The sequence below is a fragment of the Ambystoma mexicanum genome, chromosome 1q, assembly GCF_040938575.1.
Source record: "Ambystoma mexicanum isolate Mex_15411 chromosome 1q, UKY_AmexF1_1, whole genome shotgun sequence".
Taxonomy (NCBI): Eukaryota; Metazoa; Chordata; class Amphibia; order Caudata; family Ambystomatidae; genus Ambystoma; species Ambystoma mexicanum.
The window spans coordinates 420,225,428-420,248,926 of NC_090922.1; the positions used below are offsets into that span (position 1 = coordinate 420,225,428).

The 23,499-nt window shown below is 44.5% G+C and overlaps 1 protein-coding gene across 4 annotated transcripts in view; it reads left to right on the forward strand.

Annotated features, from left to right (window-relative positions):
- The window catches only part of SLC12A4 (solute carrier family 12 member 4), a 1,569,223-nt gene that overhangs the window by 927,457 nt on the left and 618,267 nt on the right, over positions 1 to 23,499 (forward strand). For all 4 annotated transcript variants that reach the window (XM_069639659.1, XM_069639652.1, XM_069639655.1 and 1 more), the window contains exons 6-7: positions 6,913 to 7,043; positions 9,721 to 9,962. In XM_069639659.1, the coding sequence (XP_069495760.1) occupies positions 6,913 to 7,043; positions 9,721 to 9,962 (373 nt within the window). The remainder of the gene's footprint in view (positions 1 to 6,912; positions 7,044 to 9,720; positions 9,963 to 23,499) is intronic.

Below are 23,499 nucleotides of genomic sequence, written 5' to 3' on the forward strand. Positions count from 1 at the left end.
GCCAGACAGGGACTACACTGGATGAGCGTAGCAGCCAGAATCCGCTTTAAGGCAGTGTCAGTGGCCCATAAATGTGTGTTTGGTAATGCTCCAGTATATTAAGGTGAATTTCAAACAGTACTCCTCAGACAGTCCGCTCTGCTGCTGCTGCAAAAAGGAAAGAACTAGAAAACAAGCCGCCTTTGCCTATGGCCCAAGAACATAGAACCTTCGGCCCCATCTGCATCAGACACACCCCCACGCTCCTGCAAGTCTGAAAATAACTCCACACCCACCTCTTCAAAGAGTCTCTCCTCAACATCTAGGCTATCACATGGCCCCTCACACCACTCAATTTGCTAGACAACACCCACCCCTCTCCTCCCAACCACCCGGTACAGCTGTACCTCTCCTCTGTATCCTACCCCCAGCTGTATATCTGTTGTATTACCACTTACAAGGGCTCGTTATGCATCTATAATGTTGTACACCTCTGTAAAGAGCTCCATTATGCATCTCTGTTGGTGTAAACCTTTTGTAAAGCTCTTCATTGCTTCTCGAAGCTAGGTCTGTGTTCAATAAATACCATAATCATGATAATAATAATGAGAAAGGGACAAAGAGCTGGAGAAGGTGGTGCTAGTGGGAGGCATTGAGAGTTTGGATGCAGTGCTAATATCGGGAGGAGATGGTGAAGAGCTGTAGGAGGGGATTGTAGGAGGAGGTAGAGAGAGCCGGGTGGAGATCATGACATCAAGGGGAGTTAGGGACTCAAAGGAGGAGGTGGTAACAGCTGAAGGAGGTGGTTGCACAGGCTGCAATAGTAGGAAGCAACAAGTAGTTTGGATTTGCCTGTGGCAGAGGCAGGAGCAGGTATGAGACTGCCCGGGAACACCAAGTAGTGAGGATCTGAAAAGAAAAGATGACCAGGAGTGTAAGACTTGAGGTGGAAAAGGTGTCGGGAATAAAGGTACAAGACATTTGCAAGGGAAGAAAAGAAAGAGAATGACCACAAGGGGGTGGAAAGTCTGGCCTAGGGGGAAGATGGGCTGCAAATAGCTCAGAGACATGAGCGGAACAGATCCTGTTAGCTTTCAGAAGGACATTTTACATTCAATTTCATTCCTAGATGGTTCCCGGATTAGTCTCTAGTTGGAAAACATTAACCAAGGGCTAATAGACTATGGTACTGGATGGTACTATAAAGGCCCAGAGTTGGCATAAAGAACTGGGTATCATTGGTGGTTCTGTTCCAGCCCCTTGTTGGAATCATTTGATTTTGCTTCGTCTTTCTGACTTTCCCCTTAGTTTAACCGGTCATCTTTCTGTTTTTTCTCCTTCTCTTTTTCTTTCTCTTGCTTGCTCATCTCTTGCTCTGTCTTTCTTCTTTTTTCTGTCCTGTCCCCTGCCCTTTCAGCCCCCCTTTGCTTCCCTAGTCTATTGTGGTCTGCCCATGCCTTTCACCCATCAGTCTCCTGATGTGCTCGTTTCCCACTGCCACACAATTTCTGTTGCTCTCCCATCTCTGATCCTAGATGTCTGTGAACTCTGTGCGCTGTAAGTAGTCTTGTTCCACGTAATTGTTTTGTATGTTTTGGTGTGGCAGTTTTCCCCTGAGGCTTGAGGGTTTTTCCTGCCTCAGAACGTCCTGTATATAAAGGGGCAGATAGGTGTTTGCCTCGTGCTGTGGTTGAATGTCCTCTCCCGGGTAAGTCCTTAAGATCGTTAACCTATACTGGCAGCATTACATATTCTCTGGTGATGTTTAATATATGCCTGTTGCCTTCACGAGGGATTCTGTGGAGCGCCTTCTCCAGATCTTTCCTTGTTTTGTCTCCCTCCCTCTGTCACCTTCCATGGACTCAGTGTTTTGTCTTTGTACACATGCTTTAGGGTTCAGTAGGAAGGAAGTGGTTGTAGTGATGAGTTTTAAGGAATCACCAAATTGTGACCAACTGGCCTTGCAGAGTAGAATGTGGCAGCAGAAACTCCTGGCTTTAACTCCAGCCCCTCAAAGCTCGAGTTGTACCTACGGCTGGTGTAGGCGATGCATAGAGATGTCGCAAAGGGACCGATGCGGGTCTGAACTTGAGGTCTTTTACGGCATGGATAGCAGTGGATAAAGGACCCAGGAAAGCCTGCATCTATGCCACAAGCAAGGAAGGGCAACCACTGGAGATCGAGAAGACCCATCACCCCTTGGTGAGAGACTGTTTGGTTGTCCGGAAGACTTTTGTTTGGTACATTTAACTTTTTTTGTGTTGGCTTTTGCCCTTGTAAAATAGACTGTAAAACAGACTTCCGGAGCCCACTAGTTGGTGTGTCCCAGTCGGCCTCTGTGCCATTTAATAACAATGCACAGAGATTTTCATTACAGGTCTTGTAATGCACTTTTGAGTATAAAATGCACCATAGTCATTAAAGTGCTAATCGCAAATCCATGAACCTTATGTTCCATTCTTCACTTCTACTTCTCCACTTTACCATTGTTTAATCTTAGCCAAACTAGTAGTTTCTCTGTGCTTCTCTTCCCGCATCCATAAACAATGCCAATGCATAGTAACTGTCTAAAAGTCACTATGAAACACTATATAAATATTTGGACTAGAGTGATTACTTTATTTTAAACTGTTTTATACGCTGTAGTGTAATTCATTAATAGGTTTAGGTTTATTTAATATACATGTAGCCTTTCGGCTTTGTATATACAACGAAAAAAACGTTTTCATTGACATACATATACATGGGTTCTATAAGTAACAGTTAAAATTGAGGTCTAAAAAGAACATTGATGACATTCGATAGTCTCATAAATACATGGATATTAATCACACACAATTTCATTTGTTCTAAAATTATACTAGAGATATTAAAATGTAAACAATTTGTAAATAAAAAGATACCATAAAATAGATAGGACTGTTATCATCTCACTCATAAAAAGATCCCATATCTTATTAATGTTACAGGGGTCTATCATATTATCATAAGATTTTAAGCATTTGTTACGCAACATGTAGAGACTCTCACAACCTATCAATAAGTGATAGAGCGATTCTATAATATTACAGCCACATAGACAACACAATCTCATTACACGGTGCAGACCAAGTTGGCCCCCCTTCGTCTCCAAAGCTTCAGATTGATTACATTTCATCAAGTACGATCTAAAAATAACAGGGCTTGGATAAGCCATAATATATTTTGGTAACACATCACGGTTCATTCGATATTGGCAATATCCGACACTATATACATTTGTGGTCTATACAATCATATGGCGCTCTTGCGTGTAGACCGCTATCCTTTGCTTAAGCCAATTCTTGAACGTAACATATATGCTAGAGCTTGATATTTCTACATAATTTCCTGCCCATTTATCACAGATGTTTTTTAGTAGCCCCAACGTGCCCATGGTGGAGCACTTGTCGATTCTTAGAAACGCAAGAGTGTGTTACGAAAATGTTATTATTCAACCTGCACACATTTTCAGATCCTTGGAGATACTCTGATTCAATACATTTTTATCTCATATTCTAGATATAAGAATATTAGATGGCTATGTTGCATGGCAAGTGCATAGGTTTACGCAACAACAATGCTTCAAATTTTGTCAAGTGAGAAACATACTTATGTCCCCATATCTCTATCGCATAGAGGAGCATTGCTCTGATTTTAGCTGTGTACATGATTAAGATGGCATAAGCTGAGTAACCTGCATTCCTCCTGATAAAGCTGCTTTGGCCAATATTGGACACCTTGATTTTATAGATGTCCGTTGCTTTTCCCAGGTTAGTTTGTCATCAATAATGACCCCAAGTATTTGTAGCTGTAAACTTGTGCCAGATTCTCCTTGTTCATCTTCTAGACATGTTTTTAGGAGTTTTCTTCACTGGGCATACCATTATTTTGCTTTTATCAATAATGATCTGGAGTCAATTTTGTTTAGAATAAACCACCAATGCATCTAGCAACCTTTGTAGGCTTGTAGGGATATAATCAAGTAATATAACCAGCCACCCTATTGATGATGTGCCTACTCTCACCGGATATGCGAGAATGTACTCAAACGCATTCTGTAGATCTGCTAAGTAAAGGTTAAACAGGGTTGCTGCCAACATGCAACCCTGCTTAACACCACAGCCAGTCGGATTTAGGATCAATGATGACAATTTACCAACTGCATCTAATCGTATGCGCACTGATGTTTCAGCGTATAAGAGCATTATCATTTTTAGGAGGCCTTGTGGGATGTTCCAGGAACTCAGCTTATGTCATAAACGATTTCTCTGTGCAGAATCCAATGCGGCAGAGAAATCGATGAATGCACAGTACACATTTGTTTCTCTGCGTTTCCATGCATAGTCAATCGATGACAATACAGATTATGAATAGTAATTGATTGTTTCCTGAAACCGATCTGGTTAGCCGGGAGGATATTTTCACTTGTTATCCAATTGTTCAGTTCATTGAGTAGCACCCAGACAAATATCTTTGACGAGATATCAGTTCTTAGGATCTTCCCAAGAACCTTTTTTGTACACAGTTAGGATGTGGCTCACATTCCAGGTTTTTGGTATTCTCATTAATGAGGCCATATCAACTGAGGAGAAGGGCCGACCCTGGCGGTAATGGCCCGCAGTCCAAGTTAAGGGACCCTCGGTTTGCTTGGGCCCAAGCAAAGCAAGGGTCCCGCACAGCCTGGAGACTGTTTCCCCAAGTCTGTCTTCATTGTTGATGACCTTGACATCATGAACCAGGAAAAAGACTTGGGGAAACTACGGTGCGGCGCCGAGCCGCGCAACCAGGTACGTTTTATTTAAAAAATACTCTTAGCACCCCAGTAGGAAAATACATGGGTGTGAATATGTCAGCAGGAGGAGACGAGAAAAGGAGGAGTGGGGAAGGGAAGGGGGTGCTGGCTCTCAGCGCTGAGGCTGCTTAGAATGCGGGCTTGTACCAAGGAATACAACCTGCATTCCGAGCTTCCTGATTGGCCATTGTCTCCTTCCAGGGTACTAATCAGTGTTATTGCTATCACAGCGTTTCAGAGACTTCTTAAAATTGCTGTAATGTAAAGTTGTCTTGAATAGCTCACCTGTGCCATTTTGATGACCTGGTTTCGTGTGACTCTGTAGGAAAATAGGAGGGAGTGTAGGATTAGTGGGATACAAATGGGGAAACCCAAGTTGTGTGCATGCCGGAAGTACCAGAGTCCTCTTCTGTCTATGCTTCGATCTTGTGGTGACTCTTGGGTTTGTGTTTATCCAGAGGGGGGAGACCAAGATCTATTAAATAACAGCGCTATGAGCTCGAGTTAAACACTGGCTGTGGGGGTGCGGTGGGTTGGGGGGGCTGTTAGGGCTATAGATGTAAGTCATGGTAATGCTATGTCACGGGTGATGTGGTGGGATTGGGCAAACAATGCCTCGTGCTAGGGGTGCTCTCCTTGTGGCTAAGCTGGTAGAAGATGGAGGTGATTTGTTTGGTTGTGGCAATGGGATAGCATTTTTCATAATTTTCCATAAATTATGCTTCATATGATTTCCAAAATATTAGCTAGATCCCTCAAGTACACTTAATTGATGTGAAGGTCAGACTTTCTACAGGCCATATTGATGGGGTGTGGGTAAAGATCACAGGCTGCCATTACTGGCAGCTCCTGCATGCCCAGCCATACTGAGCACAGATCACAAGTCACTGTGAAAATAGTGAATCCTAGAACCCCTGTGGTATAAAGATTAAGCAAACCAGATGGTGCTAAAAGTGAAGCAAACCTAGTAGCCTGAAAGTGAAGAGTAGAGCGAACAATGATAGTGTGGCTTGGCAACATGGATATGTTCAGTGCGACAGCAACGGGAAAAGACAACTAGTTACAAAAGACTGCGACAGATGAAGACAACAATTCGTATAGTGAGCGTGTGAATTCTGACCAAAACCTACACTACATGTATAAAAATATGTGACCTCCCACTCGGATACATTTAGTAAAAGTAGTGCTGTAGTTGCCATAGGGATTCTGTGCTCCTGACACAATTAGCCCTGCTTCGGTCTGCGTTTCTGTGCACTGAATCCAAGTGCACTGTTGCACTCGCACCTTCAGCACACCTCACAGTGCTTGCTGATATCTTGTGTGTGTACCTTGTGCAGGTGGTGCTGCTGTAATAACATTGCTGCGGACCCACTTTCTCTGTACAAGTCATGTAGTTTGCACTGATACTGTTAAAGCGTTTCAAGGGACAATACGCATAAAATACTGCTGCTTGCTCATTATGTCTTGGTCCAGTAGAACTGCAGCTCTCGCTGTACTTGCCAATACCTTCAGTTTCTACCGACCACGTCACACTATTTCTCCATATAATGCACTTGTAGTTGTGCTGCTTTCACACTGGTTTGAACATCAGATGTACGTGGAAATGCTGCTGCCAGACTGTTGTTGGAACTGCTGCAGGCATGCTCTTTCTGTACACATTAGGTCTAAGTAGTACTGAGATTATTTGTGCAACTATGCTTGAACTTTTGTCACATTCTTTCTGCTCCTTTTACCCATCTTTATTTTACTTTTATTTGATTTTCTGTGATCGTTTTTAATCTTAGACCTCTCTTTTGGGGTTGCATCAATTTGAATGTAATTCTAGTCTGCAGATCCAGATCAGTCGACCTGATTTTGAATCGATTGAAACCAGAAGCAAAGTGAATTGTGTGTTTCAAGTCTGTTGAACCGCCCCACTCCAGTACACCGTTATAGAGCCTGAACAGACTGGAATCATGTTGAGGTCACAAAGTAATTGCAGACCAGTAAGGATAGGGTGCCGCGGAGGGAACTCAAACTAGGGGGTTCTGTCACAGATGTCCATGAGCCATGCATTTGATATGTCTCTAATATGTTATTCATTCACACATAATAATCCTTTGTCTTCTTCATTTCCTTAGCTGGAGGATCCTACTTCATGATCTCAAGGTCCCTGGGGCCTGAGTTCGGAGGTGCTGTGGGCCTGTGCTTTTACTTGGGAACAACATTTGCAGGTTCTATGTACATACTTGGTGCAATTGAGATTTTACTAGTGAGTATATACATTCAACTACTTTATATTATTGTATCAAAGCAATGGGACACCCCAAAATCTGTTTGTTCAGGGCATGGCTCTATCTTTTATCCAGTCACATCCACACAAACAGCTGTTTATATTAATTTAATCTGACCAATGTGTGTATGCCAAGCCCTTCTGAGAAAGTGTGCCTTAATCTTTCAACTACCTGGTTTTCATTGGCTATGTGTGAGTATACGATTCTGTTTACCCAAAACATTGATGCTGTCTGTTTTTGGGAACTGTCGCATGACTTCGCAGCATATTCCTGTGTGCATTCATCAGTAAATGTCATGGATGTGTTCATCCACGTCACTCTCATGCCATTGAGTAGGAGGACATCCACATCCTCGGCCGCAGAATGATGGAGTATTGTGTGTTCAAACTTTGCACACTATAACCCAGCCTAGTCCCTCTTTGTTCTGTGGACCAGTTGAGTGTCATGCTAAAGAGAAATGAATTGGGTGGCGATGGAATTAAACCTTTCTCCTAAAGCTTTATTCCATCATCATTTTTAAGCACATGGTATATTTTCTCCAGTGTTAGCTTGCACTGTGCTACTGAAAGATGTGTGACTGACAAGCTAAGTATTGCACAGTACTCCTTTACATTTTGATAAGAGAACGTTTTCTTTCTTGGACGAGTCAGAAGTAGTGAACAAATTTCCCTTGAACTCCCAACTATTACCCAAACCCTTTTGTTCCCTCCAACAGCTGTAGACCTCAAAGCTGATTGCCTAGTTCCCAAATTGATTAGAAGCTTTAAAGTTATGTCTTTTTCCACACCGTTACTCTTCCCTATGACGGTTTCCTTTATTTTCCTACAAATAGGAAATCCATTTCCCAGCCCTCCATGCACAAAGAGCTAACGATTGAAGTGCACTGGGAGTCATCAAATTGCAGTGAGTGAAACCACTAGAACCTGGTGTCTCGTATCCCTCATTGTGCCTTTTTTGTGTTCTCAAACAACAAGCATTCAGCAGTTGACTACAATCGTCAACAGTTAAACACCTCTTGTCAGGACCAACAAGATTTCAGAGCAAGAACCACTTTCCTAAAGTTTTTTTGGGTCGGTACAGCGTGCCAGAATCCTGTGCCCACCCATTCCTCAAGATGTAATACTGTGTAATCTGATGGATTTTTTCATCCCTGTAATACATTCTGATTTTTTTTGTGAGCCAAATTTCACAAGGATGAGAAGCATGTGCGAGTCCAAGTTGAAGGGCTTTGGATTAGTCTCTGCCAGCAGTTCCCATGCTTTCTGTGGCATTTGGCAACTAGTGCTACGCACACAGCAGCTTTAAACGTCACTTGTGCAAAAACATACACTTATGACAATTCTGATTCTACACCTTCCTGATTTCACCAGTTTTCCCTAAAAGGGCTACGTGAACACTCTCCCGATAATTCAGTGTGAGAACCCTGAGATGGGTCTTGAAGCAAATCTTCTAAATCCAAGTCCAAACCCAGCCATCCAGCGATAGGCACTGCCAAAACAACTGGCACTCATGCACCAACTTCATTGCCTTCCAACCCTACACCTCTTAAATCAACTAAGTCCAAAGCCAGCTTTCTCTTGGAGAATTCCCACATGCCCTTTAGGTCCAGGCCCTGGCCATCCTAGCTCGTCGCAAAGCCTTGTCCTGCTGAAGAGATGCAGAGACATTAGCCAACAATTTCACATGTTAGCCCTTTCTTAATAACGTACCATAGCCATACAATTCCTGTTGGCCAGTTGACTATTTTCTGCTTAGGTTTTTAAAGTATTATTTTATGTTGCTGACATTAGTAATTAGTTGTTGGGTTTTGATGGCTTCTGGATTTTGTTTGTGTGGATATTTTTCTCCATGAATTGTTTGGAATTTCCTCTTGTACCCCACAAACTCATTCAAGTGAACTGCTATGATTCGAAATTGTTAACTGAGGAGTTCTGAGGGAGCTTTGACTCCTCTTTCTGTGATACTGCTCTCCAGTTTGGTGGACGTCTTGCATTGGTGGCCACCTATGCCCTTTGCATTTCTACCACCAGATGCAAGCCAAGGAACTATGAAGTGAGAATTCGGAGGTCAAAATCAGTAGAAAGAGGAAAATGGAGAGTGAGTGAAAGGACTGTTCTTAGCCAAATGTAAGCCATTTTGTTCCTTGGGGTGTATTTATGCTCCCTTAAAAACTGTCTTGTTTTTCCACCAGGTTTATGCAGACATCTTAATTTGGGGAATGTAGGGCAGAAAGTGCGGTCACCCGCCGCTTCTCCCAACCCCGTTCCCCTGCCTCCAAAGTCCAAAGGAACTCCAGGAAAATATTTCCTTTTTATTCTGTGGCTCTGGGCTACTCAAAAGGTGGTGCTCAAAGGTTCAGATAATTCATGAGACATTGTGTATGCGGGTGTATCTTTATAATTTGTTGTATTTGTGCTTGTATCTTCAGCAGGGCAGGGCAAGTCAAGCCATGGCGGCTATGAATTCCTTTGCATGGTGCTGCTTAAAGATAGTCTACAAACTATGTATATTATTTTCATGTGAATTTGAGACCAGCAGAGAATCAAGCGGTTCTTGCTTATGTTGTTTAATGTTCTAAGTCATAAGCGTTCTGTAACAGTTTCTGATGCTCCTTGTATATATTCCACACCATTCTTATTCTTATTGTTGTTTTAGGTGTACATTGCTCCAGCAGCAGCAATTTTCCATTCTGCCCATATTCATGAAGAATCCAGTGCGAGCCTGAACAACATGCGGGTTTATGGGACCATATTCCTCCTCTTCATGACTTTGGTTGTCTTTGTAGGCGTGAAATATGTGAATAAATTTGCCTCCCTTTTTCTGGCCTGTGTCATAATATCCATTTTGTCCATCTATGCTGGCGCTATCAAGTCAATTTTTGATCCACCGTTATTCCCGTGAGTAAAGTTATCATTTCTTGGGGTATGTTAGGCATGTTGTGGGAATTCTTAGGTTCATGGGTTTTTCTGTCTGTTCTCAATTTCGGTTTTATTATTCCAAATATTGAGGTGTTTGGTTCTTTAATAACTTTCTGTGATTTCTTTAATGAGTTGCTTCTTTAATCTCTAGAATCAAATGTAAAATGTGACTGCAAAACGTTGTGTGCCGTGCTTTACACTACAAAGTAAGCCGCATTTCATAATGTAAAATATTTCTTCTGCCGTAAATGCACCAAGTCCTGCTACAATGCTTATTTCAGTTGTCCTCAAACCAAGAAACAGGCATGGTAATTTATGCTGATTATCTTCTAACAAATGTCACCCAGGGAACATATTTTGCAAAAGAAACTGACAAAGCATCTCTAAATATTAGCTTTTTTAACACTGCTTTAGGATTTTGCCCCATGCAAGTCCATTAGATCAGTAGTTTCAGTGTACTTCGATCCTGATCACTTGTCTCCAATTCCAGACCAAGCAACTCTATAGTTGTCCCTTGAGCAAGACTAAGCAGTTTTTAAAACATTGGGCCTCATTACAAGTATGCCAGTCCGGTAACAATGGTGCCGGTAAGCTGCCGGGATGGGTGCTACCGGCCCAGCATACTAAGAGTTGTGCGAGAAGGTGCTTTTCAGCCTACTAGGTCTGACCTGGTGGGCTGAATGGCACCGGCTTGCAGACCTTGCTGGATGCACCGGCACCATTTATTAATGGAGCCAGTGCATCCGTCCTCCCCATTCCCATTGAGTTCAATGGGACTCAAATGGGAATGGGGAACAATATTTTCCGACGCCCGGGAATGTCAATTACCGGGTCCGCCGGGGCTGTAATGCCCTGGTAATTGTCCATTCCCGGGTTCCCAGAAAATTCATGACTACAGCAGCAGCCGTGCCAGTATTTACCGGCACGGCTACCGCCAGGGTCTTAATGACCCCCATTGTCCTTTTGGCTTACCCATGGAGCTGCTTGGCAAACCTCAAACGTCACTGGTGTGATGGTCTGCGGGCACAGATTTTAGCTGAACATTTATTTTTTTACCATAACATGTTTTAATGCTGATTTATTTTCTTCCAAAAATGGAGGCAAATCTCAATAGTTGCCTGTCCAGGCATTCCGTCTCCATGCTGGATTTGCTCTTTGCTCCTCCTCGGGAGTCGATTGTACTCCTGATGTGATTGATTATTTTTTTTTTGTATAAGACAGCTACCATGATTACTGGTTTAAACCTTTTGAAGTAGGTTTCTTCGCACAGTCACATTTAATGTGCCACAGTGCGTTTTAACTACGTCTATGGTAGCCTTTGCAAGGCAGTGTGGAATGTTTTTCATAGATCCAGATAAGATTTCATTGCAGTGTAGTCTACGTCTTTAATACCCTGAAACTACCTCGGTGGGATGAGCCAGGCTATTCGGAGCACTAATTTAGCCCAACATTTTGACTTCAAACACAAGTGGATTGTGATCATCTCGCTGATTATTCATGTCTTAATGGTGGAGAGGCAGGGTAGTCTAAAAGCACCCTTTTATAATGTATTAACCCTGCATTCAGACAAGGTCGTAATTTAGGAGGCCATGCCATTAACCATTTTGGCATTCGTATGCCCCTGTATTGATCTGTAAGACTCTAGTGACCATTTGGCCAAGGCGACACTGAAAGCTTTTAAAGAACCCACTGTAGAGGACCACTTCGAACAGTTATATTGAGCAATAGAGGTTTCATCTTATAACCAATCCTTTAGCCCCTTCTTGAATCTATTTGGAAGGTGTCCTGGCTTCCATTAACTCAATCACAGTGAACCCAAACACCCAAATGATTAACTTCCCTGGTACCAACCGTAAGTGCCTTTAGAGCGTGCGAGTTGAGGTTAAAAGGCTGGTAAGATGCACAAAGTGCCCATGTTATCTGCAGTTGGATAAAGTCTAAATCTTTAAAACAAAAATAAGTCACTCCACCCAGCCTCATGCCCTGTAATGTTCAATGCCATCTGTATTTCAGTGAGTTCCTCTCAGCTTTGGCAACAGATATATTTTTGCAACCGTCAGAGAAGCATTGGGTTACAGTACCACAGTTGTCTACGGAATAGCTAAAACACTAAACTGGAAGGAGCAAGGAACTGATGAATGTTACTATTTACTTGAAATAGTAGTGCATCTTAGTTGATTTTTACTCCTCTAATGGTACTTTGGGGATGGGTAAGGAAGGCGGGGAAGGAGGGGAAGGGAAGGACCCAAGGACCCAGTCTCCATTTTAGACCGGAAAGCATATCAAATACAATTTTGTGGGCTGGAAACCAGACTTTGAACACAACCAAGTTTAGCCAGGAGTTAAAAACAAAAACCAGGCCAGGAGATCCCCCGCTCCTCCAAGAGAGAGACACACACACCATGACTGCAGCCCCCGTGCACCTCACAATACCACTACCTTTTTCAACTTGTCATCTTACTTTTCAATACTGTGGGTGTACTGATCCTCTTGTCTCCACCTTAAACAACGTAGAAACATACCAGCAGACAGATATTAGGTACTTCCAGACTGTGCCAATAAATACCTTCAGGACCACACTTTCTTCCCATTAACTCAGCCCCCCCCCCTCTTTTCTCTTGTACCAATAGTCTGCCAAAATGGCAAATGTTGCGCTGAATGACATAACTTTACATTATATTGTGAGAGATTTTTGGCGGGTCCAGGAGGTTATAGTTTTCATTGAGTGGTGATGAAGCTAGCTTTCGTGCGTTCAGGCTTTAATTTCAGAAAGGCTGTTATCAATATCTTATTGCATTGGAACGTTTGCCACCTTAACATCCACCTGGGTATCAATGAGGCAGGATTGGCAGTGAATACCTTTTGCATTGTTGAGCAAAGGTCAGTAAAAATGTACATGTTAAGCACACCAGAAACAAAGTTGCTACTCGAGCATGCAGCAACTCTTTAAGACCGGTCCACTATGTGGGAACTTGGCTTAACCAAGACAAACTAGTACGTTTGTTCATGGGAGATCAGTGGACATGCTCCAAGTTTGACAATGGTGTGGAGTGGCTCAAAAGCAGCAGACCAGTATGTAAGATTTTATACCAGGCACTCGGTAGGTCTCTTGGTATTCTGTATTGTTTAGCCAAAGTGAAACACGCTGAAATATGCCAAAATACTTTTCAAATGAGTTATAGGTAAATATAAGTCGCCTATAAAACGTGAAAAGTGAACAATTACAAGCTTTTACTACCTTTTCTTTCTGGAAAAAAATCCTTTTTTAAGAACTATTTACAAATGGCAGGGGAGCAATGTGAAGGGGTTAACCAATACAATGTGGGTTGGAGGCAAATAAAGCATGCAGTGAAATGTATAAATGGTGAAGGAAAGGAAGGCATGGAATTGGTTGGGCATAATGCCATGAAACTGGGCCACCAACATGCATAATGTGCATTGAATGAACTGTTAACACTATAGACCTTGTACTATTCTTTTCTCGGTACTACCACTAACACTGGTGCAGTTGTCAGACTATTATTGGTCAATTAGTTTGCCTGAGGTCCTAGTGAAGACCTGTATTCTGCCTCCAACAATCTTCACTCCATTGGTTCTGAATTTTAATATAGGTAGCAGGCAATAAGATGAAAGGTGTGGGATTCTGTGCAATTGCCCATGAAACAGAGTTGGACAATCTTAAGTTGGAAAGAAAGACAATGTAATGGCTAGTTGTGTCTAGTGTACGTTGATGGCAGTTTGGTTTTCACAGCAACCATGCATTTTTTAGACTGATGAATGGTTCAAACTAGTTTAAGAAACAAAGTAGTGAATTCATGCTTTTTATAACTTTTGTCAGAGCCAAAGTTGTGGGCTGTCCTTCATAATGGATATGTGATTTTGCTCATGAGGCAGATGGTCATGTTTAACTTATGTGAAATAAGGTGGTATGTATGGGAGGGATAGGAGTGTAGATCTCCAGTCTGCTGTAACATTGTGTGTGGAATATGTTCCGGATGCTGTGATGGTAATACAGTAGACCAACACTAGAACATCCATGACACCTGCCTATTAATGGGCAGCTTGTCTTTTGTGGTGCACCAGGTGGTCAGACTCAAGGATGATCGTTTCAAGAGTGTTTATTAAATTAAAAGGAAAAGGCCAATCTATCCTTCTGCTAATGGGGATTTTCCCTACCTACAAAACTCCATTGTCAAAACCAAAGGTAGTCCCCAGTCCAAACCTAATCGCTATCTGGCCCTAGCACTGTGGAAAAAAAACAGCATAAAAATATAAGCCAAAGCAATAGCCTCTCGGCTTAGGCTATGTCCGCCCAATTGTCCTCTGGGTCTCTATCTGGAGATGGTTTTCAGTCCATATAAAAGTAGTTCAGAAACAAAGCGTCCTTTGTTCTTCTCTTAGCCTCTTCAGATAGCTTTTAAATCTATATTATATAAATCAATTATCTCCAGTTGGTTTCATGGATGAATGTCTTACTTCATTCCTTTGCCACCCCTTGGTGTTAACTTCTTTATTTGTAGGAATGCTTTAACATGAGTGTGGCAAGTTTCTAGAGAAATCAAAGATGTTGATTCCAGTGCGGTCCCACTTTCTTTGACCCCAAGGGAGGCTCTTGCTTAGCGTGCTAACCTCCCTTGCCTCAAAGGCGGTGCCTTACCCCCGGGAAGATGGGACGAATTGTCCATACCCCAACCATGAAGTGAGAGGCTCTGCCTAGGGAAGAAGTGATGACTTCTCAGATTCCATCAGATATTCCTTCTGTGAATCCGGAGCACCCCTCTTCTGAGGTTTCTGCTCTTATGAGGTTGCCCTTCTTACAGATCCACAAAGCTGTGTCCTCTTGTCCCCCAAAGGATTTCCAAGATGTCAAGGGAGAGAACTTTTTTGAAAGATTTTGCGGAGGAGGGTGGATTAAGATATGAGAAAACGTAGGGAAGTTAGTACTTATAATAAACTCCTCGGGTAGGCCTGGTACTACTGCAGCTCATATCCCCGATGGGAACACCCCAAACTAGGCGAGGGGAATTTTGGGATAGGTCTCTACATCCCCATGCACGCAGCTGATTTTGACAGCTCCCTCCCTTTGCAGGTCCTTGGGGTAGACTACGTCAGAGCGTACAGGGGTCTGCTTGATCCATGAATCCATTAGAGCTTTAATTCAGATGTCATTAACTAGGACAGTCTTTTTGCTTTGGAAGGTTTAAGGGTTGCAGTAGCAAACGTCTGCTTCTTCCGGATCTTATTCCCTTCTTCTCCCTCTCCTGCCTAGTCCTTTGGCCCTTCCCATCCTATCTCTGTGGGTTCCTCGAGGAGGTTTTTGGGACAGACTCTGGCAAAATAACTCTCTTCACCACAGGAGAAACAGGGGGGCATGGTGGATAAGAGAGGTTTCCCCCTATTTTACCTCTTCCCCTGGGATTACTTTTGTTTTTATCACTGGTGAATATAAGGGTCTCCGCATAGTCTCCTCTTTCGTGTTAGGTTTTATCAGAGATGGTTTTCAGGTCTTCTGTATGATTGAATAGAAGGGTTCCTATTGGATGGCTTAAGCTCTCTCGTGTGGTCTAGTGGCTTCTGTGAAGGCATCATGAATGAGACACAGACAATGAGATAGAAGTTGAACCTGCACACTTTTATTAACTAAATAGAGGCTTGGGAAACTGCCTAACTTGCCCTAAGCTACAGTGGGATTTCACAACCTAAGTTAAACTAATGATAGTCAGTGTCAGGAAGTTCAAAGCAAATGTCCATCTGTGTCCAAAAACCTATACTTGCCCTCACATCCAACTGAATACAATGTGTAGGGATGCAGGCATCAAATGAGAAGTGTTCCATATAATAGTTCAGAGCTTCTTCCAGCTCCTAAGTGGAAAAGGGTTTTCCCTTCCCTATGATTCAAATAGCTCACTTTACAACAAAGGGGTTGCCTTCCCCTGGCTTTGTTCCAATGTTTCAAAACAACACAATTCTCAGGATAGTTAATATTCCCTAATAGTTCACTTTAGAGCAAAGGGGTTCCCTTCCCCTGGGTTTCAAGTCTTCCAATGTTTCAGAACACAATTCCTCAGGATAGTTCCCCAGCATTCCGAGTTTGGTTGCTCGTCACCACTTATAAAAGGTTCCGCTCAGCAATCTGTTTACATAGGTTTCCTCTATTCAATCAATTTCAGGTCACATAGGTTTCCTTTATTCAATCTCAGTGTGGCTTTTCCTTAGGTGGGGGTATTCGATCTAGGGGAGTTAGTGCACCACACGGTCCACCCATTACAGGAGATGCAACCGACACACCTTACTTGGTTCTGTTTCATAGGTTTCTTGCCACCTTTTTCAGCTTCCCAAGAAAACTTGACTAGGTATCCTTTCAACTGCCTTTGAAGCTTTCTTATCACAGATTTTGTACTTTTCCAGTAGCTGTCACTTGTAAAACCAACATAGGCTTCCCAGTACACTCGCCCGCTAGGAAACGTACTCTCTTGCATACCGGCTTTGCTACTGTTTTAGTTCTCTTGCTTAATTATTCTTGGCTCTTGGCAATGCAGAGTATTGAACCCGTAACAATGTTAGCTTATTTGAGTCTTAGTAATGCTGGCATATTTGACTCTTGGCAATGCTTGCTTACCATTCGTGTTTCCTTATATTCAATGAGGATATCCAAAACCAAATTTCTCTGCCTCAAAACCGCCCATCCACCATATCTGGGGCCCCCTTTTCATCCAGGCAGACTCGGCGGCTTTCTTACAGTCAGATTTCCCCTTTTGGGGACTTTCTGGAGACTCATTGCCGTTCATGATCTGCTCGCACTTTTTCCTCTGGCGCTCGGCCTTCTCCACGGGTTCCTTGCTTCTCCGCTGCTAACTGTGGAGCTCCGGTCAGCTGTATTCAGTGGTCCTGCAATGATGAGCGTTCGGGAACCTCCAACGCCCCCGGTATCTTCGCTCTTTGCCACACTGCTTTCTCTGTTGTTATATTTCCTGTATCTCCAGTGACTGTGATGTTTTGTGGATGGTTGACCACAATCTTTCCCACTATTCCCATTCTATAGGTGTCATGATTCCTGCCCCTCATGTCCCCAGCCCTCCAAGATGTCAGGCTGGAGCCAGGCCACGATCACCTACATGGCCCTCAAGGGCCTCTCCATCCCTCCAAAGACCCACTTGGAGTCAGACTTGGCGCTTGTGGCACCAGACTCACTCACTCCCATAGGAAAACATTGGGGATTGGACTTGTAGTGCATTGATGGGGACAAGATGGATTCCCCCACATATTTCGGTTCCCAGAACTGCATGTGCAGTCTAGTCTTTTGGGTGTTGTTCAGCCCAGAGACACCTGGGATACCCAGAGACTAAGCCACACCCAGGCTGAGAAACATGCTTTGTGTTTTCTGCACCTGCAGTGTGACACTCACCGTGTTCGAATCGGTCTCCAGTTGGCCTGCATCTTTCTTCTGCGCTCAGCTCCTGCAAGAACAAGAACACCGTTAGGAACAGCCTTACCTTGCGGCGCTTCTGCCCATCATTCATCGATCCTTCTGTTCTGCGGGCATCTTCGGCGTTGTCATTCCCATCCTGGCACGTTGCTTCGTAAGGAAAAGGGAAAAGAACAGAAAAAAGGCATCAGTAAGCATTCTGCAAATCTTCGCTTGTTTTTAAATACTGTACGAGCTTCAAACGCTTACCTGAATCCCAGCCGCTCTGGGGGAACTCTGTCTCCCGAACTTCTCATCCATCTGCAAGAGGGAAAAGACACTCCAGGTTAGTGTGCAAACATCTAGAGGCGCTGCATACTGCTCTTACTCACCGCATTTGTTCTTCATAACCGCCATCCACGCTGAAAACGTTGCGGCACCTATAGGACACAGGAAGAGAACTCAGTTCAATACAAATACGAAAGGGGTGCATCGCGCATCGTGCTCTCACTCACCTTCAGCACTACTCATCTCAGCAGCACGCTGCCATCCCCGGACGCCGGCCATCATCTAAGGAAGGAAAGGAACGAAGTTGGAGAACTGTTAAAAAGACTCATTATACTTACCTGTCGGACTCTTGCCAGTGAAGTAACTAGGCAGCAACGAGCCCGCATCAATCAACGCGCCCCTGCGCTGAAAGCTGGACGGAGAGCACACTATCCAAGAAAACAAGGTGAGCTGTGGATCAAAGGGAAGGGTTGGACCCCAGGGAGGAAGGGGTTCAAGCACACAGAGACAATAGGGAGTTAAACTCTACCAATCCTGTGTTTCAGGCCAAGTCTCTAGTCGAATAGCCTCCCGGGAAGGGTTCAAGGTCGTAAGAGGTCAGAACAGGCTGAGTGACGTCCCTGTGGATACCAGGTGAGCGTTACAATAGGTTGGTCCTTCTCATTTTTTGAGGTTGCCATGAAGCGCCTGACCCCTGGTTTTTCCCCTTCTTTAATTAGGCAGTATATAGCCTCCACTATGTGTTTGTCACCTGTGTTGGTGGTAACAAATTTCTCAAAGTGGGTCAGGGCTCTTGTTGCTGCTTCTTTCACTTTAGGGTCCTGAAGCCAGTGCCTCATTTGGGCATAGTGGAATAGCTCCCTTTCCCCCACCCCAAAGTCCAGTTTGCACTGGGGGAAGGATTTTCTCTCTTACTTACCTGAGTATAGTGGCTTAGTCGCAACAGGACTAGACTACAACATGCAAGGGACCAGTGAAGGAACTCGGTCCAGATCATACAAGCGCCCTTGCCAGAAGCAGCAGGACGGAGTCCTCGCCAAAACTAATTAACAGGAGCAGTCCCAAGCAGCATCACCTATTACCACCAGTCACCACATAAGCGCAGAGGGCGAAGTCGGACCTGAGCGACCTCACCCCAGAGAGGGGTGCAACTGTGCCCCAACGCCTCCGCAGAGACCAGGTGAGCGTAACAGAACGCGAAGCCTCTTTTAATCTCTGCCTGGGTGTTATGGAAACTTCTGAAATGGACCAGTTGGGCCGATTACTGGGAGAGTTACGGGCTGAAGTTCATGCCTCAAGATAGGAAACCAATGCCCTAAGGAGGGATCTAATTGTGAACCGGGAGCGGACAGATGAACTAGCAAGGCATATGCTCCAGGCACAGGCAGGCCAGGTCCCACTGCCACGGTATGCCCCTCCTGCCGCGCTGCCACAGCCCACGCCAGTACAGGTAGTTCTTCCAGGGGGGGGTTCCCTTGGCCCCACCAGAACGCTTCACAGGCGATCCGAATAAGTATGCCATCTTTATGAATCCATGTCGCCTACATTTCTTGTGCAGACCCGAGGCATTCCCCAACAATCAAGCGAGAGTGGCATTTGTACTCTCATATTTAGGAGGTAGTGAAGTGGACTGGTCAATACCCTTGGTAAACCAGGATGATCCTTTGCTTCGAGACTTCAGAGGTTTCCAGCGTGAAATGGAGAAACTATTTGCACGGCATACTCAAGGGCGGCATTGGACAATGAACTTTTATCACTACCGCAGGGTAATAAAACTTAATAACATATATCACTTCCTTAAATCGTCTGATAGCACAAACTCACTGGCCTAAGGAGAAAAGAACTACGCTCTTTTACCGAGGCGTGCGAGGGGAACTTAAGGACGTATTAGCCCAAGTAGTAAATCCCCCGGAAAGATGTGCTGAATACATCAACCTTACAGTGCAGCTCGATCACAGATTGCATGATCTGTAGATGGATCGGGCCAAGGCCGAGGGGAGGTCTGTCTATGTGCGACCCAGTGAGAATCAAACCAAATCACATGATCAGTCCGAGCCAATGCAAATCGGAGGCTTGCGGAGCCCACTCACCAAGGCAGAAAGGAGAAAAGGAGACAGCAGCAGCTTTGTTTGTACTGTGATAAGGCAGGTCACTATCTCTGAGAGTACCCGGTGAAACCACCCAGGAAAGCAGTTGGAGCAACTGACAAGGGTGAAGAAGAACAGGACTCTGGGGAAACTCCAACGCCCGGCAAGCATAGGGTTCCACTTGTCGAGCAGTGAAAATGAACCTATACAGACCTCACATTTAGGCATCCCGGTGATCCTGGTAAACCACAAGCAACCGTTGAAAATACATGCCTTGGAGGCATACATTGAAAGTGGGGCTGTGAGAAATTACATGTACCAAGATCTGCCTTCCCGGATAGGCCTTCCTCTCTGACAGAAGCAGGTTTCGGAAAACATCACAGCAGTTGATGGATCTCAGCTATCATCCGGCCCAGTGACGCATTAAACCGAGAAGGTCACGCTTCTGTGTCAAGACAGTCACCAAGAGGACATCACCTTCGATCTCATTGGCGCTCCTCAGTTCAGATGATATTGGGAATGCCCTCGGTGGAGACCCACAATCCCAGGATTGACAGGCGTAAACAAGTTCTGATCCTTTCCCCAAGACTGTGCCGACACCTGTTATAGCAAGGGATTCTCATTAAAAGGTCTTACCAACCCAGGTTTGTCAAAGAAAGAAACCATACTTGGCATCACCAGTTCAATACCACCGGAATACCTGGATGACCATGATGTCTTTACAAAAGAGCAAGCAAACACCCTACCTCTGCACAGACCGTTTGACTGCCAAATTGATCTGGTACCTGGAGCTCAAGTTCCGTGCAGCCGGATTTATGCCCTAACAGAACAGGAAAACCAGCATCTAAAAACCTACTTCGATCAGTATCTGGCAAATGACTTCATTCGTCTGTCAAGTCCCCTGCATCCTCACCCCTCTTTTTTGTGCCTAAAAAGGAGGGAGACCTGAGAACTTGCATTGACTAGAGAGAGCTTAACCAGATCACTGTAAAAAAAAAAAAAAGGTACCCGTTACCGCTTATCCCCGAGCTCTTGGATCAAGTCAAAAACGCTCAGATATATACAAAACTAGACTTATGAGGGGCCTAGCATCTAGTAAGAGTCAAAAAAGGAGACCAGTGGAAGACGGACTTTTGCACGAAATATGGCCTTTATGATTATCAGGTTATGCCCTTTGGACTATGTTATGCCCTAGCGGCGTTCCAATTTTTCATGAATGACATGCTCTGCGAATTGTTGGTCATCTGCGCTCTTGTCTATATTGATGACATTCTTATCTATTCGACCACCAAGGAGGACCACACCAACTATGTGTTGGAGAAACTGCGGCAACACCTGCTATATGCCAAATTGGAGAAATGCTTCTTTCATGTGACAGAGGTAGAATTCCTCAGCTGTATTCTCACACCAAGGGCCGTACTCATGGACACACGCAAGGTAGACACTATCCTTAACTGGCCCACACCAACATCCATAAAGGGAGTACAGAGTGTACTCGGGTTCGCCAACTTTTATCACTGGTTCATTCCCGGGTTCTCCCAGATCGTCCACCCAATCACCTCTTTACTACGGAGAAATGAACAATTTAATTGGTCCGCAGAGGCAGAGAAAGTCTTCCAGGAGCTAAAACAAGCATTTACCACAGCACCAATTCTACAGCATCCTCGAACAGAACTACCATACCTGGTGGAGATGCTTCCAACATAGCAATGGGAGCAGTCCTGTCACAACGAGACCCCGAAATAGATCAATTGCATCCCGTGGCATTCTGGTCTCGCAAGTTTTCAGCCCCTGAATTGAATTATGCAATCACTGATAAAGAACTGCTAGCAATTAAGGCAGCGTTCAAAGCCTGGAGACATTATATTCTTGGAGCTAGACATAGTCACCGTTGTCACGGATCATCGCAATCTATAATATCTGAAGACTGCTAAAGCGCAATCATCACGCCAACTCCGCTGGGCTCTCTTCTTTGCGGAATACGACTTCGTCATCACCTATAGACCCGGAGTACGCAATGGAAAAGTGGACGCCCTGTCTCGCATGAGTGAGGGAGAAGAGGCATTCACTACACCAGACCCAGTGGCCATCATCCCTGAAGGATGAATCCAAGGCATGATTGCCGCAACCACCACTCTAGAAAACTTAAAATCTGACACTTGATGAGTCCACCAGCGCAACAGGAATGGCTAGGAAAGGGAGACCGGGATACGACAGTGGACAACCTATCATACTACCAAGGATGATTGTACATCCCGGATAAGAAATTACAGAATCAAACCATCGCAAGCTATCTCAGTTCATTAGTAGAAGGGCATCCGGGAATAGCCAAAACCCAAGCTGAAATAAAGAAAAATTACTGGTTGCCAACTTGGCGAAAGGAAATTGTCCAGTTCATCGCAACCTGTGGTACCTGTGCACAACACAAGTCACAAAAACAAAATCCTGCAGGTCTGCTACGTCCTTTAGAAGTACCCCCAGCACCTTGGCATATGATATCAAGGGATTTTATTACAGACCTTCCCTCCTGTCACGGATGCAATACCATCTTAGCCATCGTAGATCTGTTTTCTGTGTTTTTGGAACAGATCGTCCGGCTACACAGGTTCCCATCAATATTGATATTGGACCGAAGAACTCGGTTTGTCTCTGTATTCTGGAAAAGGTGTTGTAAAATTGCCAAAATCGACATCTGGTTATCTTCAAGCCATCACTCCCAAACCGACTGCCAGGCCGAACAGACTAACCAGACCGTCGAGCAATACATAAGGTGAATGCTGCAACAAACCGAGGATACCTGGAAGGACATACTTTGGTTAGCAGAATACGCATATAACAACTCCATTCATACCAGTACGGGACAAAGCCCATTCTACATAGTGTACGGTCGACATCCACAGAGATCTGTATTCGACCTGCTCGAATCATTTGAAATTCCTGCTGTAACGACCTTACAAAAAACCATCACCCATCTTTTTAAGGAAGCAGCAGAGCATCTTGCCAGAGCCAAAGAGAAACAGAAGCAGTTTGCAGAACGACACCGAAGTGAAGCTCCCAACTACCAAGTCGGAGACAAGGTTTGGTTAGCATCCAACAACATCCCCTGAAAGGACCACGCCCGTTCCGTCCCAGATATCTGGTACCCTACACCATCAAGGCTGTGATCAACCCTGCGGCCATGAAATTAGAATTACCGACCCACATGCGGATCCACCCGGTGTTTGATGTCTCCCTCCTGACACCATTGAGACCAGGTACGTGAATCGATACTCCACCGGATCCCGAAATAGTTGAAGGAGAACCAGAATACAAAGTTAAAAGGATCCCAGATTCTAAGATTGTCCGGTCCAAGTTAAACTAACTTATAGACTGGAAAGGTTATGGACCCAAGATCGGACCTGGGAACCCAGTGAGCATGTCCACGCTCCACGATTAATCAGGCAGTTCCACCGCAGTAACCCCACTAAACCAAGGCCAGGGGGGAAACCACCCATGCGACGGGCCTTGAGGGGGAGTGCTGTCATGGCCACAGAACACCAAAACCACACCATCTAGTGATGGGGCAAAGGGTCACTTGACTCAGGTATGTCCCTTTGGGACCCATAAACACAGGGGCCCTGGCTGGACTCGGTCCTGGCGCCTTTGGCGCCAGGCTCATATAGAGATGTGAGCAGGAACACTTTATTTCAGTGCAGGAGTGCTTTTATTTTACAAGAACCTTCCAGGAGCTGAAAGC